Raw genomic sequence first — 23651 nt, forward strand, 5'->3', positions numbered from 1 at the left:
ATGTCAGATGTGGACTTGCCCAAAAAGAGCTGTTCCAATTAACCCTCAGTTGTTGGCTGATCCACTTGTATCTTACCCTATTCCAATTTAATCCACTCCCACAAGGTCCATACTTATCTATGGCTATCTTAAAACAAAAGGAGTTGGTGATCACAGTTCCACAGAATCACAGAATGTTCTTTAATATCTTCATCATTTTTTTAATGTATCAGAATTTATTTAATGTTTCCTATCTGCTGATTTAATTTTCAGATTTATTTCTCATATGGTTCACAGGTTTTAGCTCTTTGCAACACCTTGATTGTATCCTGACAAAGGATCTATACGTAAAACATACAGTAAATTGTTCTTTCACAAATGTGTTGGACCTTTTGTACGTATCAATGTTTTCTGTTTTTATAAGAGACTGGGTTGTTTCTCTGGAAGTCTGTAAGAGTCTGGTCATAAGACAAATGTTACTATACAAAGTGTTGGAATGCCTTTTTGGTCAACAGAAAAATGTTAAAACAATCAAACAATCTCCTTCAGTATAGAAAGGTCATTATGACCTGGTAGCCAATATTACCCTGCAATGAATTACAATGCAAATTCTGTTATTTTCCAACCTGTTTCTAATGGATTAGTCATTGGCTGCTAGATTTATGTTATTTTGTTGTGCTCAATGACTGGGTCTTATCTTTGCTGGTATTGACACTGAATGAGTAGAAGAATAAGGATTATAATGTTATTGTTGTCTTCTATTTTAAATTGCATTTCATTGTAAATCACATAATCTATTCCGTCATCCAGTGTGTTAGTCATTCAGTCACATGCTATTTGATCTTAACTGTACTAGGACAACTGATTAAATTAAAAATCATTATTTATGTGTTTCATGTGCTTTCTGGTGATACTCATCCTGTACAGTATCCGGCTCAGGCATTTATATTGCCAATTTCTTTTGAACTTCAACTTTTCAAGCAGAGACAAGCAAGTATTCTAAAGAATGTAGCTACCACTGGAACAAAGAAAATGTTGGTTGTTCAGAGATCTTATAGTGATCTATATTGCTATAAATTGAAACATTTATACATATTTTACCACATGACTCATTAGTCTGCTCTATTCTATGAAGAAAACATGCATCTTCTTCTTGATAGCATGTAACATAAAAAATAAACATGATGTAAGGTACTAATATGAGTCTTAAGATCACAATCACAGAAAAGATAGTTAGGAAGTCATTCAGCCTGTTGACCTCATAAGGCTTTATGTAGAGTAATCCAGCTAGTTCTACTCCACTGTCTACTCCCCATAACCATAATTTCCTTTCCAATACTTATCCAATGCCCTTTTGAACTGCCATGAATCTCTCTCAAGGTGAGAGCTTGATCAGACCTTGACAGAATATGTTGTATGTATCTGTGTCCGGTTTGGATTGGGTATTAAAAGATTATAAGCCCTTGCCCTTGATTCAGGTTCAGCCTGGTTTTTAATTTTATACCCAACTGGAGCTCAACTCTTGGCAGTATTTCACACACTGTCTCAACTCTGGATTTGAATCCCAAGCCGCCCTTGTTTATCAACATTTGTAAGTATCCTGCCATTTACTTTATATGCACCCTATGCATTTTTGACTGCCCAAAATCCATCACTTGCACCCCTTGTTGGGATTAAATTCTATTTGACAATTCTCTGCCCTAGTACAAGATGGCAAACGAATAGCATTTATAATCAAAGTATTCACATGGGTAGAAAGAAAATAAACTAATATGGAAGGAGAACTATTAACCAAATTATGGATGTAAAACATACCCCATATTCAAATTTGTGATGGACAATTATCATTGATCTATAGAATAAAATTGCATAAAAAGATTCTATCTAGAATAGCAGCAAGGTTATTCCCAATGCTTCAAAGTTACTTATGAATTCACTCTGAAATACATACAAACAACAAACCACAGGATTTCCAAGTTGCGTACAAAATGAGACATTTTAGAGAAACTTGTGTGTGGCAACAGAAGACTTATAGAAAATTTAGAGAGTCTTCAAGTGATAAAAGTTCACCATTATGACCCTATTTAGATGACAAAGTTTCATAGAAGGACATTCTAAAACAGTCAAGATGATCCCTATCAGATGCAGAGAAGTGAAGAAACATCCAAACGTGCCTTGTTGTCTCTCTGTTTCTCTGGTCTATCTCTTAACACCAACATAAAATCACCAGCTGAGTTACCAAATTGCGTAAAATACATGACAACTTTGTCAACCAAAAATCAGGACAATGATATATAAGTACTAGAAACCAATAACCATAACCATGCTAAATTATTAGACCATAGGCCACAGGAGCAGAATTTGTCCATTCAGCCCACTGAGTCTGCTCCGCCATTCCATCATGGCTGATCCTGGATCCCATTCAATCCCATACACCTGCCTTCTTGCCATATCCTTTGATGCCCTGACCTATCTGGAAACAATCAACTTCCGCCTTAAATATACGCACACACTTGGCCTCCACCACAGTCTGTGGCAGAGCATTGCACAGATTTACTACTCTCTGGTTAAAAAAATTCCTCCTTAACTCTGTTCTAAAGAGTTGCCCCTCAATTTTGAGGCTGTTCCCCCTAGCTCTAGATACCCCCATCTTCTCCGCATCCACCCTATCTAGTCCTTTCAACATTCGGTAGATCACAACATTCTCTGTGTTACTGAGAAACCAAGCAGTGAATGCACAGGAGACGATTTTGAAAATCTGGAACCCGGTCAAGGTTATGAATTAGGTCACTATCGTAAGATGAAAGGATCATTGAGGCTTAAATGGACAAGCTGAGCAGATGTACAAATCTCTTTGTGGCCTATGCCAGAATTGATAAATACAGTATCAATTCAAATATCAAAACATCAGCAACGTCAGCAACAGCAAGTATAACTTTTACAGTAATGAGATTAATAGGTAGCAACTTACCAATACAATGCAAGAACTCATTACTGAGCGAGTTGTCTATGTTTAATTAGAATCAGGTTTAATATCACTGACATATGTTGTGAAATGTGTTAACTTAGTGGCAGCAGTACATTGGAATACATGATAATTATAGGAAAAAGAATGGTTGTTGGTTGGCATCCACCTGTCTCAAAGGATAATGGCTGATGATAATCATCATCCCAAGCCTGGGAAGAAGGTATGGAGATTCTGAGATGCCCAGTGGGCAAGATCCCCCTCTCGGCTTCACCTGGGAAAACTTATAAAGCAATACATTTGGCACCAACTTGGCTGCAGGAGCTTCTGGAAGAATGTTCAATGACATCCAGCCACCTTAGGGGCTCCGCTCCAGATGTGCTGTCTGGGTTTACTCCCATACCCTTCATCTCTCCCAAGGCTGCCCACAAGGCAGTGGGGCTACTTACCCATTGCTAGGGATCTTTTTCATGAGCACCAGGGCATGTCCACATGCTGGTGGACCTTCGTGCAATGTGTGCAGGGGCCAGACCTCCTCCTCGTCCTCTGTAGTTCAGCCCGAGTCCGAAAGGAGTTCAGTTTCCGCGTGGTACCAGTAAGGAGAGTCTTGCTGTCAGAGAGGCTATGTACTGGCAGGGAGAGACTTACACATTCAGTTCTCCTTTTTGCAAGACTGCTAGCCAGCAGTGTAAGCTGAAAGTGAGAGCGACAAGCACTACCTACTACACTACCACACTAGATGCATCACAACAACCATTTTGACACCAGTAAACAAAGAATAAATAAATAAATATATAAATAACTATGTGTGTGAACTCTGAGGTAGTTTTCATGGGTTCAATGTCCATTTAGGAATCGGATGACAGAGGAGAAGCTGTTCCTGAATCACTGAGGAACTTGTGCCTTCAGGCTCTGTACCTTCTTCCTGACAGTAACAATGAGAAGAAGGCATGTCCTGGGGTGATGTGGGTCCTTAATTATGAACACCGCCTTTCTGAAGCATTTTCTGTAGCTTCTTTCAGCCCTGTGCAGTAGTCCCCTCATACCAGAAAGTGATACGGCTAGTCAGAAGGCCATCCATGTAGAAGTATGTAGAAGTTTTCAAGGGTCTTAGGTGACAAACCAAATCTCTTCAAACTCCTAATGAAATATAGTCGTTTTCAAGTTGGTGAGATGGAGATACAACCAACTGAACAGTACTAGAATAAGACCTTAAAACACGTAATAAAGGAGTTTAAGATTTAAAAACAGATCGTCGATGTTTAAATATTATGATGAACAGAACAACTTAAAGGGAAGGGTATATTATAGAATTGTAAGAATGAATAACTATATATTATAAGCACAGTATATTTATACACTGCATACAGCATTCATATTTATATTACTCACTAATGTACCATATAAAGGGTAGCACCAGTTATATCCTTGACTCTACATGATCCAGACTTTAAAAAATAAACTTGATTTGTTGACTATTCGTACGACACACCCTAAATGCTGGAGGAACTCAGCAGGCCAGGCAGCATCTATGGAAACGAGTAAACAGTTAACATTTTGGTCCAAGACCCTTCATCAGAACTGAAGAAAAAAGATGTGAAGTCAGAGTAAGAAAGTTGGGGGAGGGGAGGAAGAAATGCAAGGTAGTAGGTGATAGGTGAAACTGGAAGGTGGGACGGGGTGAAGTAAAGAGCTGTGAAATGGTGAAAGAGATAAAGGGATGGAGAAGGGAAAATCTAACAGGAAATGACGGAAGGCCATGGGACAAAGGGAAGGGAGAAGAGCACGTGAGGGAGGTGATGGACAGGTAAGGATATAAGTTGAGAGAGGGAAATGGGAATAGGTATGGTGAGGTGAGTTAAGGGGGCATTAACGGAAGTTTGAGAAGTTGATGTTCATGCCATCAGGTTGGAGGCTACCCAGTTGGAATATAAGGTGTGGCTCTACTAGCCTGAGTGTGGCATCATCAGGGCAGTATATGAGGCCATGGGCTGATACGTTGGAATGGGAATGGGAAGTAGAATTAAAATGGGTGGACACTGAGAGTTCCCGCTTTTTCTGGCAAAAGAAGCATTGGTGCTCAGCAAAACGGTCTCCCAATCTACGTTGGGTCTCACCAATATACAGGAAGCCACACTGGGAGCACTGGACACAGTAGATGACCCTAACAGACTCACTGGTGAAGTGTCGCCTCACCTGGAAGGACTGTTTTGGACCCTGAATGATTATGAGGAAGGAGGCGTAAGGGAAGGTTTACCATTTGTTCCGCTTGCAAAGATAAGTAGTTCTAGGAGAGAGATCAGTAGGGAGGGATGAGTGGACAAGGGAGTCATGTGGGGAGCTATCCTGTGGAAAGCAGTAAGTGGGGGGGGGGAAGGAAAAGATGAGGTTGGTGATGGGATCCTGTTGGAGATGGCGGAAGTCATGGAGAATGATGTGCTGGACAAGGCTGGTGGGTGGGCGGGAGGATGGGGTGAGGTAGACGTGTGAAATGCAACATAACTTCCGCCACCTCCAATAGGATCCCACCGCTGAGCACATCTTTTCCTCCCCTCCACTTCCTGCTTTCCACAGGGATCACTCCCCACATGACTCCCTTGTCCATTTGTCCCTCCCCACTGATCTCCCCCCGGCACACTTCTCCTTGTAAGTGAAACAAGTGCTGTACCTGTCACTACACCTCCTCCCTCACTACCATTCAGGGCCCCAAACAGTCCTTGCAGGTGAGGCAATGAGGCAATGCCTCACCTCTGAGCCTGTTGGGTCATCTTTTGTATCCAGTGCTCCCGGTGTGGCCTGCTGTATATTGGTAAGAACCGATGTAGATTGAGAGACTGCTTCGCCAAGCACCTACGTTCCATCCACCAGAAAAAGCAGGATCTCCAGTGGCCACCCATTTTAATTCCTCTTCCCATTCCCATTCTGATATGCCCATCCATGGCCTCCTCTACTGTTGCGATAAGGCCACCCTCAGGTTGGAGGAGCAACACATATTCTGCCTGGCTAGCCTCCAACCTGATGGCATGAACTTTGATTCCTTGAACTTCCAGTAATTGCCCCCACTATCCTCCATTCCCATTTCCCTCTCTCACCTTATCTTCTTACCTGTCTATCACCTCCCTCTGATGCTCTTCCCTTTCCCTTTCTTCCATGGCCTTCCCTCCTGTTCTATCAGATTCCCCCTTCTCAAGCCGTTTATCTCTTTCACCCAATCGACTTCACAGCTCTTAACTTCACCACTCCTCCCCTCCTGGTTTCACCTATCACCTAACTTGTATTCCTTCCTAACCCTCCCCCCCCAATTTCTTATTCTGACTCCTCATCTTTTTCCTCCAGCTCCGATAAAGGGTCTCGGCCTGACACGCCGACTGCACTCTATTCCATAGATGCTGCCTGGCCTGCTGAGGTCCACCAGCATTTAGAATTGAATTGAATTGAATTGACTTTATTTCTTACATCTTTCCTGGTGGTCTGGTGGAAGAAGTTGTCCCAGAGCCTGTGGTCCTGGCTTTTATGCTGCAGTAGCGTTTCCCAGATGGTAGCAATTGGAGTAGATTGTGATTGGGGTGACTCGGGTCCCCAATGATCTTACGGGCCCTTTTTACACACCTGTCCTTGTAAATGTCCTGAATCAAGGGAAGTTCACGACAACAGATGCACTGGGCTGTCTGCACCATTCTCTGCAGAGTCCTGCGATTAAGGGAGTTACAGTTTCCATACCAGGCAGTGATGCAGCCAGTCAGGATGCTCTCAATTGTGCCCTTGTAGAAAGTTTTTAGGATTTAGGGGGCTATACCAAACTTCCTCAAACGTCTGAGGTGAAAGGGGCGCTGTTGTGCCTTTTTCACCACACAGCTGGTGTGTACAGACCACGTGAGGTCCCCGGTGATGTGGATGCCAAGGAACTTAAAGCTTTTTACCTTCTCAACTCCAGATCCATTGCTGTCAATAAGGGTTAGCCCGTCTCCATTCCTCCTGTAATCCACAACCAACTCCTTTCCGACAGCGTCTGACAGAGTGATCAGCAGCACTGGGGCTCCACAGGGGATTGTCTTGTCTCCCTTTCTCTTCACCATTTACACCTCGGACTTCAACTACTGCACAGAGTCTTGTCATCTTCAGAAGTTTTCTGATGACTCTGCCATAGTTGGATGCATCAGCAAGGAAGGTGAGGCTGAGTACAGGGCTACGGTAGGAAACTTTGTCACATGGTGTGAGCAGAATTATCTGCAGCTTAATGTGAAAAAGACTAAGGAGCTGGTGGTAGACCTGAGGAGAGCTAAGGTACCGGTGACCCCTGTTTCCATCCAGGGGGTCAGTGTGGACATGGTGGAGGATTACAAATACCTGGGGATACGAATTGACAATAAACTGGACTGGTCAAAGAACACTGAGGCTGTCTACAAGAAGGGTCAGAGCCGTCTCTATTTCCTGAGGAAACTGAGGTCCTTTAACATCTGCTGGACGATGCTGAAGATGTTCTACGAGTCTGTGGTGGCCAGTGCTATCATGTTTGCTGTTGTATGCTGGGGCAGCAGGCTGAGGGTAGCAGACACCAACAGAATCAACAAACTCATTCGTAAGGCCAGTGATGTTGTGGGGATGGAACTGGACTCTCTGACAATGGTGTCTGAAAAGAGGATGCTGTCCAAGTTGCATGCCATCTTGGACAATGTCTCCCATCCACTACATAATGTACTGGGTGGGCACAGGAGTACCTTCAGCCAGAGACTCATTCCACCGAGATGCAACACAGAGCATAATTGGAAGTCATTCTTGCCTGTGGCCATCAAACTTTACAACTCCTCCCGTGGAGGGTCAGACACCCTGAGCCAATAAGCTGGTCCTAGACTTATTTCCTGGCATAATTTACATATTACTATTTAACTATTTATGGTGTTATTACTATTTATTATTTATGGTGCAACCGTAAAGAAAACCAGTTTCCCCCGGGATCAATAAAGTATGACTATGACTATGACTTTGTTTTTGTGACATTGAGGGAGAGGTTGTTTTCTTGATACTACTGTGTCAGAGGGCTGACTTCTTCCCTGTAGGCCACCTCATTATTGTTTGATATAAGGCCAATCAATGCAGTGTTGTCAGCAAATTTAATTAGCAGATTAGTGCTGTGGGTGGCAAAACAGTCATGGGTATACAGGGAGTAAAAGAGGGGGCTCAGTATGCAGCCCTGAGGGGCTCCTGTATTAAGAGTCAGAAGGTTGGAGGTGAGGGAGCCCACTCTTACAACCTCCTGGTGATCTGATAGGAAGTCCAGGATCCAGCTGCACAAGGCAGGGTCAAGGTCAAGGTCTCTGATCTTCTTGTCAAGCCTGGATGGAACTATGGTGCTGAACTATAGTACAAGAACAGCATTCTCGCATAATTTGTGTGTGTTGCTTGGATTTCCAGCATCTGCAGATTTTTTCTTGTTTGTGACCTGACTATTCATAGTCGTTTTTACCTTTCTGAATGCTGATTGCTGATTAGATATTTGCTTCAAAGTTCAAAGTAAATTTATTATCAAAGTACATACAGTGTACTTTGATAATAAAACATTCAACCTGATATTTATTTTCTTTTGGGCAATCACAGTAAATACACAAAACACAATAGAATCAATGACAGACTGCACCCAACAGGACAGTCAAACAACCAGAGTACAAAAGACAATCAACTGTGCAAATACAAAAAGAAAGAGAAGTAATAATTATAATTATTATACCAGACTGAGTTGCAAGCAGTCACTATACTCTCCACTGCCCATCTATAGAAGTTTGCCAAAGTTTTAGTTAACATGCTAAATCTCTGAAAACTTCTAAGAAAGTAGAGGCACTGTCATGCTTATTTACAATAGCTTAACCAGCAGATGTACAGGTGTACCTAATAAAGTGGAGACTGCGTGTTGATTACCACACCGTTTCTTATGGAGAGTTACTCACTCCCTAGCTACCCTTGCATACTTAATATAGAGCCTAGAAGAAAGGTAAATATACATATTGCAGATGTGGCCTAAATTTATTTGCTGTCTGTTTGCATGAATTTTTCAGCCGTGTACATACATCTTCAGTGATGTTCCTGGAATCATCGGGTGTTTCGGGTCTTGCAACATCATACAACCTCCTCCAGATGACCTAGCCAGGTCTGATCAGACCCCAGCTTGTGTCCAGATGGCTAGCTACTTATGACTCCATGGCTCCCCTCTTTTGAGCCACAGCCATCTTGAGGCCCTCTCTGCCGCATCGGTGGTACTGCGGATGGCTCTCCTCTTCCTCTCTCCCTCGATGCCCAAAATGCTGAAGGCTCTAACTAAAGAACGGGCTATGAATCCCCTACAACCAACCTCCGCTGGGAGACACCTCGCTCTCCATCCAGCCTGCTGACAGTTGCTGACCAGTCCTGCGTACTTGGAGAGCTTCCTTTCAAAGGCCTCCCCCATGCTATCTTCCCATGGGACTGTCAGCTCTTGTCATGGCTTGCAGCTTCCTATCAACCCCTCCCTTCGCCGTTGCCTCCAGAATTTGGTTAATATCGTCATCAAACTGCTTCCACAGTGAAGTCATGTTAGCTGCAGGCCATTTGATCCGCCTCCTGTTAGACTTCATGTTAGAGGGATTAGTTTGCAACACTTGGAGGTTCCGGGCACTATGGGGTGACTCCGGGCCTTGCCCTTCCTTCGTCTCACCAGGTTGGACACCTGCGCGTTGTGCTGCTCCTGCTCCCGCCAAACACTTCATCCTCGTTTGGTGGATCTTCAAGCCGCGATCGTTCTTGCAGATTTTGCCACATGCACACTGCTTCCTCATCGTCGTTTGTTCATTGCCTGGGTCTGATGTCGTTGTGTCCATCCGACTAGGGTGCTCATCGTCCCCCCCCCCTCTCAGGCACCCCTGGGGGTATCTTTTCCTTAGATTCTTTGTGGCTTTTGTGGGGGTCCTCCTCTCAGAGGACACAGATTGGGTTGCCAGCCCGTTCTGCCCTGGTTGCCATCTCTCCGGGCTGTCACTGACTCTCCAGTCGTCACCACTCTTTTCGTGGTTGTCACCCAGTCTTTACTGGTTGTCAATGATTAACTCGGGGTGTAAGCTGTGTACATACATCTATTGATGCTTCTGGACACATCTTCAGTGATGTTCCTGGAATCATCGGGTGTTTCGGGTCTTTCAACATCATACAACCTCCTCCAGGTGACCCAGCCGGGGCTGATCAGGCCCCAGCTTGTGTCCAGATGGCTAGCTACTTATGACTCCATGGCTCCCCTCTTTTGAGCCACCAAGATCACAGTTCACTCATGATCATTGCAATACTTCTTCTCAACCATATATTAGTCCTTGAAAAAAAAAGCATGGAAGAGAGTTGTTTTTTTAAATTTACCAGAATGTTCAAAAATTCTTCTTAAATATAGGAAGTAAATTGTTACATAGCATGCGCCACCCAGCCCAAAATATCTGTCTGGTTGTCTTTATTTTCTGCAGAAATCATCATAACATATGCTAAACTTTCAAGCAAGTCAAAACAACCTGACTCATAACACGTATTTCTCATTTCCATCTATTAGCTGTAAGAAATTTCTGAAAGCAGCATAACTAAAGCAAATAAAAGGTCAGAAATGTATTTAGCAAGGGTGTAGTTGACTACTTCTTTTATACCACAAGTATTCATTGCTTTGTGACTCATTTGTTCAATGTGAAATTTAACTTTGCATTAACACAAGACCATAAATGATAATCAAGTGTGAAAATCTATTCAAAAGAGGAACAGTTAATTTAGTGCATTAGTTAATCAACTGTAATGCATAAACCTGTCCTTAATCGTTACTTCAACATCAAAGTGTCAATAAACCTTTATTTTCTCCTTTGAACTACAGATTACCTAATTCCGTTTGATTTTATACATCCATGGGATTGGAGTACTACTGGCAAGATCAGAATTTAGAGCCTGTATAAAATTGCCTGTGTGAAGTCAACAACAGTCAGTCTTAATATACACCAAGTAAGGACAATGTTTTGATGGGATTGAGATGCACACACATTTGTTGCAGCTGCTCATCCCTAGGCAAATGGAAGATATTCCATTATACTGCCTACCTGTGCCTTGTAAATGTTGAACCGACTTTCAGGTATAACTTGAGTCATTTACTACAGATTACTTAGCTCTTGATTTTTCTTTTGTTCTAAATGTGTTCCTTCTTGTTAAAATTGGTTATAAATTTTGATTCATTCACAATTTTCTTGTAAGTGGTGCTTATATGATGCTATGTGCTTGTAATATTGCTGTAAGTAAAATTTTCTTTGCAGTTGTGCTTACTGTATGACAATGCCTTTCTACATTCAACCAAGGAATGTCAGCTTTGCAGGCTAAGCCAATATTTAATTGTCCGTCCCTTGAATGAGAGTAAGCTGCTTTCTTAAATTGCTGCTGTTCTTGAGGTATGGATATATCTACTGTGCTAAAAAGGAGGGGTTTCAAGGAGTTTGACTCAGCAATGTTGAAGGAATGATGATATTTTTCCAAATCAGGATGTTGTGTCAATTTCCAGTCCGTGGTTTTTCCATGCTTTTTCTGTCCTTCTTCTTCTAATTGGTAAAGGGTCATGATTTTGGAAGGCACTGTCTAAAGAGTCTTGATGAGTTGCTGCATTGCATCCTGTAGATGATACAAACTGCTGTTGCTGTGTGTTAGTGGTGTGCTGGGCGAATGATTGTGGATGAGATGCTATGTAATAAATGGCATTGAACTTCCTGAATATTGCTAAAGTGCACACATCCAAGTAAATTAATACCATTCAAACACACTCCTTTTCTCACTGTTACCATCAGGTAGGAGGTACAGAAGCCTGAAGGCATACACTCAGTGATTCAGGAACAGCTTCTTCCCCTCTGCCATCTGATTCCTTAATAGACATTCAACCCATGAACGCTACCTTACTTTTTAAATATAGCTTATTTCTGTTTTTGCACGATTTTTAATCTATTCAATATATGTATACTGTAGTTGATTGATTGATTTATTATTATTTTTCTTCTTCTTCTATATTATGTGTTGCTTTGAAATGCTGCTGCTAAGTTAACAAATTTCATGATACATGCCGGTGATAATAAACCAAATTCTGATTCTGATTCTGATTCTTGAGTATTGTAGATGGTGGACAGGTTTTGGGGAGTTGGGTGTGTTAATAGGACATTATTCCTCAACTTGTATACATTGCTTCTCTAGTTCAGTTTCTGGTCAATGGTAATCCCTAGGATATAAATACTGGGGTTTCAGTATCAAATAACGCCAGGGGTGAAAGCTGGATTTTCTCTCATTGATCATTGTCATTGCCTGCCACTTGTGTAGAGTATATGTTGCTCACCGCATATCAGCTCAGGCCTGGATATTGTCCAGATCTTCTGACATTTGGTTGTGGGATTGATCCATTTTCTGAGGAGTGATGAATGGTGCTGAATATTATGCAGTCAGCAGCAAACATCCCAACTTCTGACCTTACAATTAAAGGAATGTCATTGATAAAGCAGCCGAAAGTGGTTCAGTCTAGGACACAGCTTTGAGAAACTCTTCCCGGAGATGTCTTGTGGCTGAAATAATAGGTCTCCAACCGCCAAAACTATATTCCATTGCTAGGTATGTATGACTCCAACCAGGGGAGGCTTCTCCCTGATTTTCATTGACTCCAGTTTAGACAGGACTCTTTGATGCAATACTTGATCAAGTGCTGCCTTGATGTCAAGGGCTTTCACACCACCTCTGGAATTTAGCTCTTTCATCCATATTTGGACCAAGGTTGTAATGAAGGAAGGAGGTGAGTAACTGAGATGACCCAAATTGAGCTTCTGTAAGCAGGGTGCTGTTAGGCGAGTGCACATGTTAGTACATTGACCATCCCTTTCATCACTTTGCTGATGATGAAATGTAGGCTAATGGGCTGATAATTGACTGTGTGAAGTTTGTCCTGCTCCTGGACAATTTTCCACGTTGTTAGGTAGATGTCTGTGTGCAGGTGTAGTACAACAGTTTGACCAAGGGCACAGCAAGTTCTGGAGCACAACTCTTCAGTATTATTGTTGGGATGTTGTTGTACTGCATACAATGCCTTTAGTCATTTAGACAAGAAGACATGGGAGCAGAATTAGTCCATTCAGCCCATCAATTCTGCTCCACCATTCCATCATGGTTGACTGTTATTTCTGTCATCCTCCCCCATTCTCCTGCCGTCTCTCTGTATCCTTTGACACCTTTACTAATCAAGAACTGTTCAACCTCCGGTTTAGGTATACCCAATGACTTTGCCCCCACAGCTGGTGATGGGCCAAATGGATTAATTCTGCTACTTTGTCTTATGGTCAATGAATTCCACAGATTTACCACCCTCTGGCTGAAGAAATTTCTCACCTCTGTCCTAAAGGGAACTCCTATTCTGAGGCTGTGCCCTCTGGTGTTAGATTCCCCCATTATAGGAAACGTGTGCTCCACATCCATTCTGTCTAAGCCTTTCAATATTCAACAGGTTTTAATGAGATTTTCCCTCTCCCCTCCTTCTTTTAAACTCCAGCGAGTACAGCCATCAAATGCTCCTCATCCATTAACCCTTTCATTCCTGGGGTCATTCTCATGAACCTCCTATAGTCTCCTTCCAATGCCAGCATATGCTTTCTTAGAAAAGGAGCCCAAAGCTGCTCATGATATTTCAAGTGTAGTCTGACCAATGCTTTATAAACCCTCAGTATGAAATCCCTGTTTTTATATTCTAGTCCTCTTGAAATGAATGCTAGTATTGCATTTGCCTTCCTTACCACTGATATCGTATGGATTGAATCTATTTGGCTGAAGACGGGCATCTACCATTCTAGGGACCAATGGAGGAGGCCAAAATGGATCACCAATTTGACACTTACAGCTGACGATTCTTTCAGGTGCTACATATTTCTTTATTTGCACAGAGAATGGGGATATTGCAGCAGCCTACTCCTCCAGTGAGATGTTTAATTGTCCACCACCATTTACAATTGGATTTGGTAGAACTGCAGACATCAGACCTGATCTGTTGGTTATGGGATCACCTAGCTCTGTATATAAATGCTGTTTATATCAATTGACATGCAAGTAATTCCATTTTGTAGCTTCACCAGGTTAACTCCTCATGCCAAGGTATTGCCTGCACATTTCATTGAACAAGTGTTGATCACCTGGTCAAAGGCGTCGTTAGAGCAGGGGATATGCCAGGCCACAAGTTTGCAGATTGTGATTAGGTATATTGCTGCTGCTGCTGATGGCCCATGGCACCTCATGGATGCCCAGACCTGGGCTGTTAGATCTGTTCACAATCTGCTCCATTTAGCATGGTACTGGTAGCATACGATACAGTGAAGTGTATGTTGTCCATGACTATAGGATTTTGACTTTACAAGGACTGCACTGTGGATGGTGCTACTGATACCATCATGGCAGATTTATTTGCTCCCAAAAGATTGATGAGGCTAAGATCAAGTAAACTGTGAAAACAAGAGATTCTGCAGATGATTACTGATGAAGGGTCTAGGACCAAAACATCATCTGTTTATTACCCTCCATGGATGCTGCCTGATATGCTGAGTTCTTCTGGTATTTTGTGTGTGCTGATTAAGTGGGTTGTCTCATTTTGTTGTATGACATCAGGACCGCTCTGCTTTCTGAAGATCATTGTGTGATCACCATTAGACATCTCCAGGCTACAACCATCTTGTTAGAGATATACACTAACATAAACACAAGAGATTCTGCAGATGCTGGAAGTATGGAGCACCTACACTTTTAGAGATCTGCACCGCCTAACACATTGCACCACGAATATTGCTTGCCAATGTGATTCTATTCCTGAAAACTTAGATGATAAATGGTGTTTGACAGCACTGTTGACAACCATCTCAGTCACTTTGCTGATGATTGAAAGTAAGCCAAGAGTCCAGTTATTATCAGGATTGCAATTGTCTTTCTACTTACAGATAACTGACACCTGGACAGTGTTCTACATTGTGTTGGGTAGATGCCAATGTTGCAGCTGTGTTGAAATATTTCTTGTGGTGTATATCCGGCATTTTTGGAATTTCGAGTCACTTATCTCTTCAGTTCTCCATCCCTTTTCCACTCAGATCCATCAATCTCACCCCCCCCCCCCCCCAACAGCACTGTTCTAATGAGGTCACATATTCTGTCTGGTCATGTTGCTGCCTTCCTGTTTAACCTTTGTAACAGAACTGATGAGTTTTGCTGCAAGTTTGTCCATCTGTAATATTGATTGATTTTCTCTATCTGTGAATGTGGGTAGAGATGCTGGACTTTTCCAACATCCTTCATTTGACTTCAGAATCAGAAAGCAATCTGCCCTGCAATGTACAGCTTTATATTTCCCTTGGTATATTATTGTTTCCAGCAACCTTAACTAATCACAAGATGGATTCAAAAATGTTGGAACCACCTGGGCACCACTCTCCTTACCCTACCAGGAATATTCTCTTTGTCCTATTAATACCCCCCCCCCCACCCCACATTCTCTTTGCAACACATTTGTTTTATATCTTACTCAGTTTTGGAGAAGAGACTTTTTATGTGAAAGGTAAACTGCTTCTCTTTCCCCAGATGCTGTTTTTAACCTGCTGACAGTTTCCAGCATTCTTACCCGATATTTTAGCTTTTGAATCAAGGACCACATTGCTAAATGAGAAATGCCACTTTTGATAGTATTTCTGTAAAGAAGTAAAATTATGCATCACTCTCAACAAAGTCAAAGTACATTGCAGCAGATACATTTAATAAGAAGCTATCATGTAATAGGTAAAGTCCTTTGACCCTTTGGCCTATAAAATCCATGTCAACTCATGTACACCAATCCTACACCAATCCCCTTTTAATCCCCTCACATGCCCATCCACTACTCCTAGTTTCTACCACTTACCCACATACCAGGAGTAATTATAGCAGTCATTTAATTTACAATCTGTGTGGTTTTTGGGGTGAGGGAGGAAAATGAAGTACTTGGAGGAAACCCAGAGGTTACAGGCAGAATAAGCAAACTCCTCACAAATAGCATCCAAAGTCAGGATCACTGGAGCTAAGAGGCAGCAGCAGCTCCACTAGCAGCCCCACTGTGCTATCAGTTTCCTTGGTGAGTCAATGAACACAATCACAAGACAAAAATACATTAAAATTCCAATAGTCTAGGACTTTTGGGATTTTGATAGTGCTAATGCAGCAGATTCTCCAGACTATGGAGGTTACTCCTATTAGTACCCAAGAAAACTCTCATTTCAATTTTTCTTAACATATTGTACTTCAAGCTCAATTCAAGTTGAATTCTCATTCAACCATACACATGAATCCAGTCAAACGAAACAGTGTTCCTTTGGGGTCAAGGAGGGGAATCATCAATCAATACACCACATATATCCCATATAATTATGACAGCAGAAAAACATACAATTACAAAAAAAAAATATAACCCATATCCCTGAGTGTCATGTCCTGTAGATTAATGGTGCATTGCTATTGTCCTGGATCAAGGGCCGCACTGCCGGGAGGGGTCAGCCCCCCCCACCCCCACCCAGTGTGGCATCCAGTGGCACACAGCCAGCTTCTGCGTCTCCTTCCTTGGAAGCTGCAACAAGCGACCCCAAGGCATGAACAAGATCCTGGTCCAGGGCCACACAGCTCCCCCACTGTTGATCTCGCCAATGAGCCAATGTTCTACCTTACCAAAGTCCAAAAGGGTCTTTCAATCACAACAAAAATGTCCAAGACAATCACCCGCACCGTCCGTTGGATTGCGCTCTGAGTTCGTGGCTGAAGTAGCACAGAAGTCCACCTCCACACTGTCCAGCAATTCCCTAGTGGGGAAGGCCTGCAATACTTGATGGTCTTGATAACCAGCAGTGTCTCACAATTGTGATAAAGGACGAGCAATTACACCTTTGGTTTGGCCCAAAGAAGCCGCTGCGCTGAATGCACCGCCATCTTAAAAACATCAGTGGTACACTAAATATTCCAGTGAACTCGATAAAAATACAAGTACAAACATACTCCTGTTCCTGGTCCTTGGTGTTTTAGGCAGCCCACAGACCAGACCTGGCCCCTTCAGCACTTCGAGCATCTGCTTCCAGCTGCTCACCCTGTTTGTGGTCTGGACCTCATCTCAGATTCTTGAATAATCAGTGATCCAGATGTTGAACCATCAGGATTTCTAAACAATTGGATGCTGGACCATTGAAATCTTACTCCACGAAGAATACATGGGAAAGTAATCATTTAGATACCAATGAGAAAGTATATACTACAGATTTGTTTTAATAGTAATAAATTTAAAAGCTAAATAAAAGTTTGGAAAGAAAGTAATCTTTATTGCAGTAACTAAGTAGTTAGTCTATTGGACCATCGAGTTAGTCAAGGACGAATGTAAAATTATAACACTGATAGACGATCAAAAAAAACAGCCTGCAACTTGTTACACTTGAACAGAAACAACCATACAAGTTAACAACATGCAAAATTTAACCATAAAAAAGATAGGGATAAGCTAGTTTTAACAGTGTAGTGATATTTCATGGTAAACAACAACTCCTTAGAAAATTTAAGCTTAAGTTTTTGATATGAACTGTAAAATTATTTCCACAGGCTTTACTTTCAGTGACATACACTCTTATTCCTTGGAAAACAACAAAAAAATCTAATTAAAGGAAAAAAATAAACTAGGTACTTAATTATAATGCTGGTTGCACAAATATTTTGTTAAAATTTATTCAGTGTATCACCCATGTGACTGATACCACAGATTTCAGAGTAATTTCAAATTTAAGCATGTTGATATTTAGAGAAGTTATCACCCTAATTTACCAAATTAAAAAAAGGTTAGTACAGATCAGGACTCAAAGCCAGGACTTCCAAATATATACAGCACAGTACAATAGTGAATCTTAAAAGAGAAGGATCTATTTTCTTCAACCTTTTTAAAAGTTATTGCTAAAAGCTTTAAGTGTGTTACTCTACATATTGTATATGTCGGGGTATTTTGGTATCTGTAGTCTAGATTGTAAAGCAATATTCTTGGCAACATTAGATAAAGAACAAGTTCATCATTCTTTGCATTACTATAGACACGAACACTTAAAAGATTCTTCTTAAAGAATCTCAACATTAAATTGGTAAAATAACTTTAACCATATAGTTCAAAATAACTTTAAAATAACACAGAAGCAGTAGAATTTGTAATTTATGAGGCATATTCACGTGAAACAAAACGGTCATACATTGTTTACTAGAATGTACAATATATATTCTTATCATTAAACATGAAGAATACAAGGAATTGAATCTTCTAAAATGCTTAACCTAGTTACATCAAATTAACTCAACTGTCCGCTCATAATGCTGAATTCTTTAAGTGGAAGTCAATTTTTGACAAAATCTCACATAACAGAAACACTTTCTGGAGATGCTTGAAGAGCTGTTGAAAAGTCATCTGCGAATTGACTTTTTTCCCAGCCCTTGCGTATTTTTCTCAATCTCCTCTTAATGCATGGAAGCAGCAAAGTAATTTTCCCAAGGATAACAATGAAAGGTAGAATTAGTGCAAGGATAAAGGTTGGTGGTGTGTAAAACCTGTAGTACTGCTCCTCAAAAGCTCGTTTCCATCCATAAATCAGGACATGAAAAGTACTGATCAACAGAGCCACAAAACCAAGTGTAGACTGGAAGAGAAAAGAATGGATATACTTAGTAACATCAATTTCCAATTCCTTACAATATTAAATATTGTACAGATATTCCAACTTATATGCCCTTTCCTTAGCTTTTTTTTGTAATTTATTTTTTTATTGAATTTCATCATCAAACCAACATTTCCACAAGATGTATTTCAGACACTGTACATATATATCATATAGTCATATCTGTCACAATTATGCAATCCTTAACTTCCTTTGTCAGCCATGGTTGCCTAACCCTGCCATTTGAGAACAACTTCTTCTGTGGAACATAGCTATCCTGCACCTCGTGAACTATTCCCAGAAACTTCAGTCATCTCTGCACGTCCATCATCCCTGCCAGTATCCTTCTCCAATCCACCCAGCAAGCTCCTCTCTCATGCCTCCATAATTCCTATTATTCTATTGCAATACTGATACATCTGACTTATGCTTCTCCCTCTCAAATTGTAGTATGAATTCAATCATGTTATGATTACTCCTAAGGGTTCCTTTACATTAAGCTCCCTACGTTATTTACTTACGTTATTTTTTGTATTTTTTGGGGTTTTTTTGTATTTTTTTTCACTGTAACACGTCGAAGCTGCACCCTCTCTAACATGCTGGTAGAGAGAGTTTTATTTGGGTTTTTAGCGCTGGAAGTAGTTACATCCTGACACGTGGGACAGAAGCAGGGTCGCATTGTTCATTCCAGGGACCAGCTGCTTACGCTAATGCTGGCTGGTTTAGCGAGCAGAGCAGCAGACACCCCTGCTGAAATCTGGAGGAAAACACACAGAGGATGCAGAGGGGGATCACAAAGGCGAGGAAAGAGGACCGGGTCGAGACAACAGAGACTTATGGAGAAGAGGAGTTCAGTGGGTAATAAAATGGACGAGTTCATGGCGCTAGCCAGGCGTCAGAGAACATTTCAGGAGTGCAGTGTGATGTGTTTCACTGGAACAGGGCTGTATGAGGACATACCCGGGCAAAACTTCTCCATGGACGGCTTCCAGACCGTTCCGGCTGACCGGAAGTGCACTGAGAGCAGTAAGCAGTAAGCAAAGGAGTTGGGTGCTTACTGTTCTGGTTAACAACAGATGGTGCAATCCGGGTCATATAACGATCGAGGAATGTGTTTGTAGACCGGATATTGAACTTTTTACTGTTGGACTTCGGCCACATTCCACCGAGATACAACACGGGGTGGCACGAGAGGTCGTTCCTGCCTGTGGCCATCAAACTTGCAGCTCCTCCCGTGGAGGGTCAGACACCCTGAGCCAACAGACTGGTCCTGGACTTATTTTCCATCTGGCATAGTTTGCATTTTGTTGTTTGATAGTTTGTGGTTTTTGTATTGCTATATTTATGCTCTATTCTTGGTTGGTGCGGCTGTAATGAAACCCAATTTCCCTCGGGATCAATAAAGTATATCTATCTATCTATCTACCTATCTAATAAGATCTGGGTTATTGCACAACACCCAATCTACGATAGCCTTTCCTTGAATAAGCTCAAGCACAAGCTGCTCTAAAAAGCCATCTCGCAGGCATTCAACAAATTCCCTCACCAACCTGAGTTTCCCAATCCCTTGGAAGTCCCCCATTACAATTGTGAATGTGACATTATCCTTATAACATGCCTTTTCTAGCTCCCTTTGCAATCTCAAGTGTGCATCCTGGCTACAGTTTGGAGACCTATATATGATCCCATAATGGTTTTTTTTAAAACTACATAACTGCACATGAAATCAATAACTGTGGTATTTAATGAGTACAAAGTTCATTAATGCCACTAGTTTTCTGCTGGGTAGGAATACAATGATGGGGATGTCATCGATTTAATGATGACTGAAAAGGGGAGGTGCATTTAGCTAAAATCTACTTACGTTGCCAAGGTAGCTATTGTAGACGTCACCACTCTCATTACAAGGAGATGAATGTTAACATAATGCCATGACACAAAGCGCTTCTGTCATTATTATTTGCTTTTTGTTACTATTCGAAACAGAAGAGCAAAACCTTGAACCCCTAACCATCATTCCTTAAGTACTTTTGGCAATTTCAATTAACCATTTTTCCCCTTGCCTGTCAGAGATCACGGGAACCACCAGGATCTAGTTGCAAACCACCTGCATTTATTAGAATTATGGCTGTTTTCATTCACAGGTGGGATTTCTGAGAGGAAAAGGAAGTGTGTACTTATGTATATACAATCGCTGAAGTGCTTATGGAAACTACCAAAGACATTTGTTTGTTTCAACCTTCTTTCGACAGAGTAGTAGCAAAAAAAATTGATCATGATATTAATAAACTGAAAATGCAGGGTTGTGAATGTCTCTGTCTGAGAGGATAGTACTGCATGGTTTAGTACAGTTGTATCATTAATAGTCATGACAATCTTTACGTCAAAACTTGTATTCAGGATCCTTCTTAATCTAGGACTGTGAAAGGAAATATTTGTACTGTGTAATTTATTTTTGCAAAGTAGCTTCATAAACATTTCTGCCGGAAATCATTAACACACAGTAGTTTTAAATTGCTCAAATGTTACAAAACATTCTTTGTCTTGTAAAAGCTAAGTACTGTCCAAATCAGTGTGAAGTTAAGAAATCCAGCAATAAATCTTTATGAGCGAGAATGTGAGCCAGGAGAAATGACTCTCCATTCTAGTATTTACTTTATACCGATGCCAAGGCATCTAGACTGCATAATAAAAGTGTAATGCTAAAATAAATTCAATTTATCCTTTAATGATAGCTGTGAACAAAGTTAATAATTATACGATCATATTGCACTAACGTCAGGCATCTGGTCTAAATGAGTATCTAATGCACATTATGTTGATGAGCAATGCAGCTCTATTTTGATATCGAAGGAGTATTTTGACTTTGGGAATGTCTTCGTTGTCATGTGATCTTTGTACAGAATAGCTTGCTAATAATATTTTCTTGATTATAAACATGTTAACCTTTTCCTTTTCCAAATAAATATTCTCCGAATAAAGGGCCTGATCATTTGCTTAGGAATAATGTGTAGTGATATGAAGCATAGATCATTATATTTTCACACATGAAAAATATTTCCTTTCATAGAAAACATAGAAACATGGAAACCCTACAGCACAATACAGACACTTTGGCCCACAATGCTGTGCCAAACATGTACTAACTTTAGAAATTACCTCTAGTTACCCATAATCCTCTATTTTTCTAAACTCTATGTACCTATCCAAGAGTCTCTTAAAAGACCCAGCTGTATCCACCTCCACCACCAGAAGCCCATTCCATGCACTCACCACTCTCTGCTTAAAAAATTTACCTGTGAAATCTCCCGTGTACCTACATCCATGCACCTTAAAACTGCCCTCACGTGTTAGCCATTTCAGCCCTGGGAAAAAGCCTCTGTCTATCCACATGATCAATGCCTCTCATCATCTTATACACCTCTATCAGGTCACCTCTCATTCTCCATCGCTCCAAGGGAAAAAGGCCAAGTTCACTCAACCTATTCTCATAAGGCATGCTCCCCAAACCAGGCAACATCCTCATAAATCTTCTCTGCACCCTTTTGACAGTTTCCACATCCTTCCTGTAGTGAGGTGACTAGAACTGAGCACAGTACTCCAAGTGGGGTCTGATCAGGGTCCTATATAGCTGCAACATTACCTCTTAGCTCTTGAACTCACTCCCACGGTTGATGAAGGCCAATACACTGTATACCTTCTTACCCACAGAGTCAACCTGCACAGCACCTTTGAGTGTCCTAGGGACTCGGACCCCAATATCCCTCTGATCCTCCACTCTGCCAAGAGTCTTACCATTAATACAGTACTATATTCTGTTATCATATTTAACCTACCAGAATGAACCAACTCACACTTATCTGGGTTAAACTCCATCTGCCACTTCTCAGCCCAGTTTTGCATCCTATCAATGTCCCACTGTAACCTCTGACAGCCCTCCACACTATCCACAACACCCCCAACCTTTGTGACATCAGCATATTTACTAACCCATCCATCCACTTCCTCATCCAGGTCATTTATGAAAATCACGAAGAGTAGGGGTCCCAGAACAGAACCCTGAGGAATAACCACTCTTTGGCTTTTGTGTGCAAGCCAGTTCAGGATCCACAAAGCAAGGTCCCCTTGGGTCCCATGCCTCCTTACTTTCTCAATAAGCCTTGTACGGGGTACCTTATCAAATGCCTTGCTGAAATCGATATACACTACATCTACAGCTCTATCTTCATCAATGTGTTTAGTCACATCCTCAAAAAATTCAATCAGGCTTGTAAGGCACGACCCGCCTTTCACAAAGCCATGCTGTCTATGCCTCTCCAAATGTTCATAAATCCTGCCTCACAGGACTTTTTCCATCAACTTACCAACCACTGAAGTAAGACTCACTGGTCTATAATTTCCTGGGTTATCTCTACACCCTTTCTTGAATAAGGGAACAGCATCTGCAACCCTCCAATCCTCCAGAATCTCTCCCATCCCCACTGATGATGCAAAGATCATTGCTGGAGACTCAGCAATCTCCTCCCTCGCCTCTCACAGTAGCCTGTGGTATGTCTCTTCCAGTCCTGGTGACTTATCCAATTTGATGCTTTCCAAAAGCTCCAACATATCTTCCTTCTTAATGTCTATATGCTCAAGCTTTTCAGACCACTGTAAGTCACCCCTATAATCACCAAGGTCCATTTCCATAGTGAATACTGAAGCAAAGTATTCATTAAGTACCTCTGCCATCTCCTCCGGTTCCATACAGACTTTTCCACTGCCACACTTGACTGGTCCTATTCTCTCACGTCTTATCATCTTGCTCTTCACATACTTGTAGAATGCCTTGGGATTTTCCTTAATCCTGCTTGCCAAGACCTTCTCATGGTCCCTTCTGTCTCTCCCAATCTCCTTCCTGCTAGCCTTATAACTTTCTAGATCTCTATCATTACCTAGTTTTTTTGAACCTTTCGTAAGCTTTTCTTTTCTTC

At 41.5% G+C, this 23651-nt stretch overlaps 1 protein-coding gene across 2 annotated transcripts in view; it reads right to left on the bottom strand.

Moving 5' to 3' along the window:
- Window positions 1-17318: 17318 nt before the first annotated feature.
- The window catches only part of LOC134343617 (metalloreductase STEAP2-like), a 46575-nt gene continuing 40242 nt past the window's right edge, over window positions 17319-23651 (bottom strand). For both annotated transcript variants that reach the window (XM_063042384.1, XM_063042383.1), the window contains exon 6: window positions 17319-18660. In XM_063042384.1, the coding sequence (XP_062898454.1) occupies window positions 18379-18660 (282 nt within the window). In that variant the 3' untranslated portion in view covers window positions 17319-18378. The remainder of the gene's footprint in view (window positions 18661-23651) is intronic.

The sequence above is a fragment of the Mobula hypostoma genome, chromosome 3, assembly GCF_963921235.1.
Source record: "Mobula hypostoma chromosome 3, sMobHyp1.1, whole genome shotgun sequence".
NCBI classification, from domain to species: Eukaryota; Metazoa; Chordata; class Chondrichthyes; order Myliobatiformes; family Myliobatidae; genus Mobula; species Mobula hypostoma.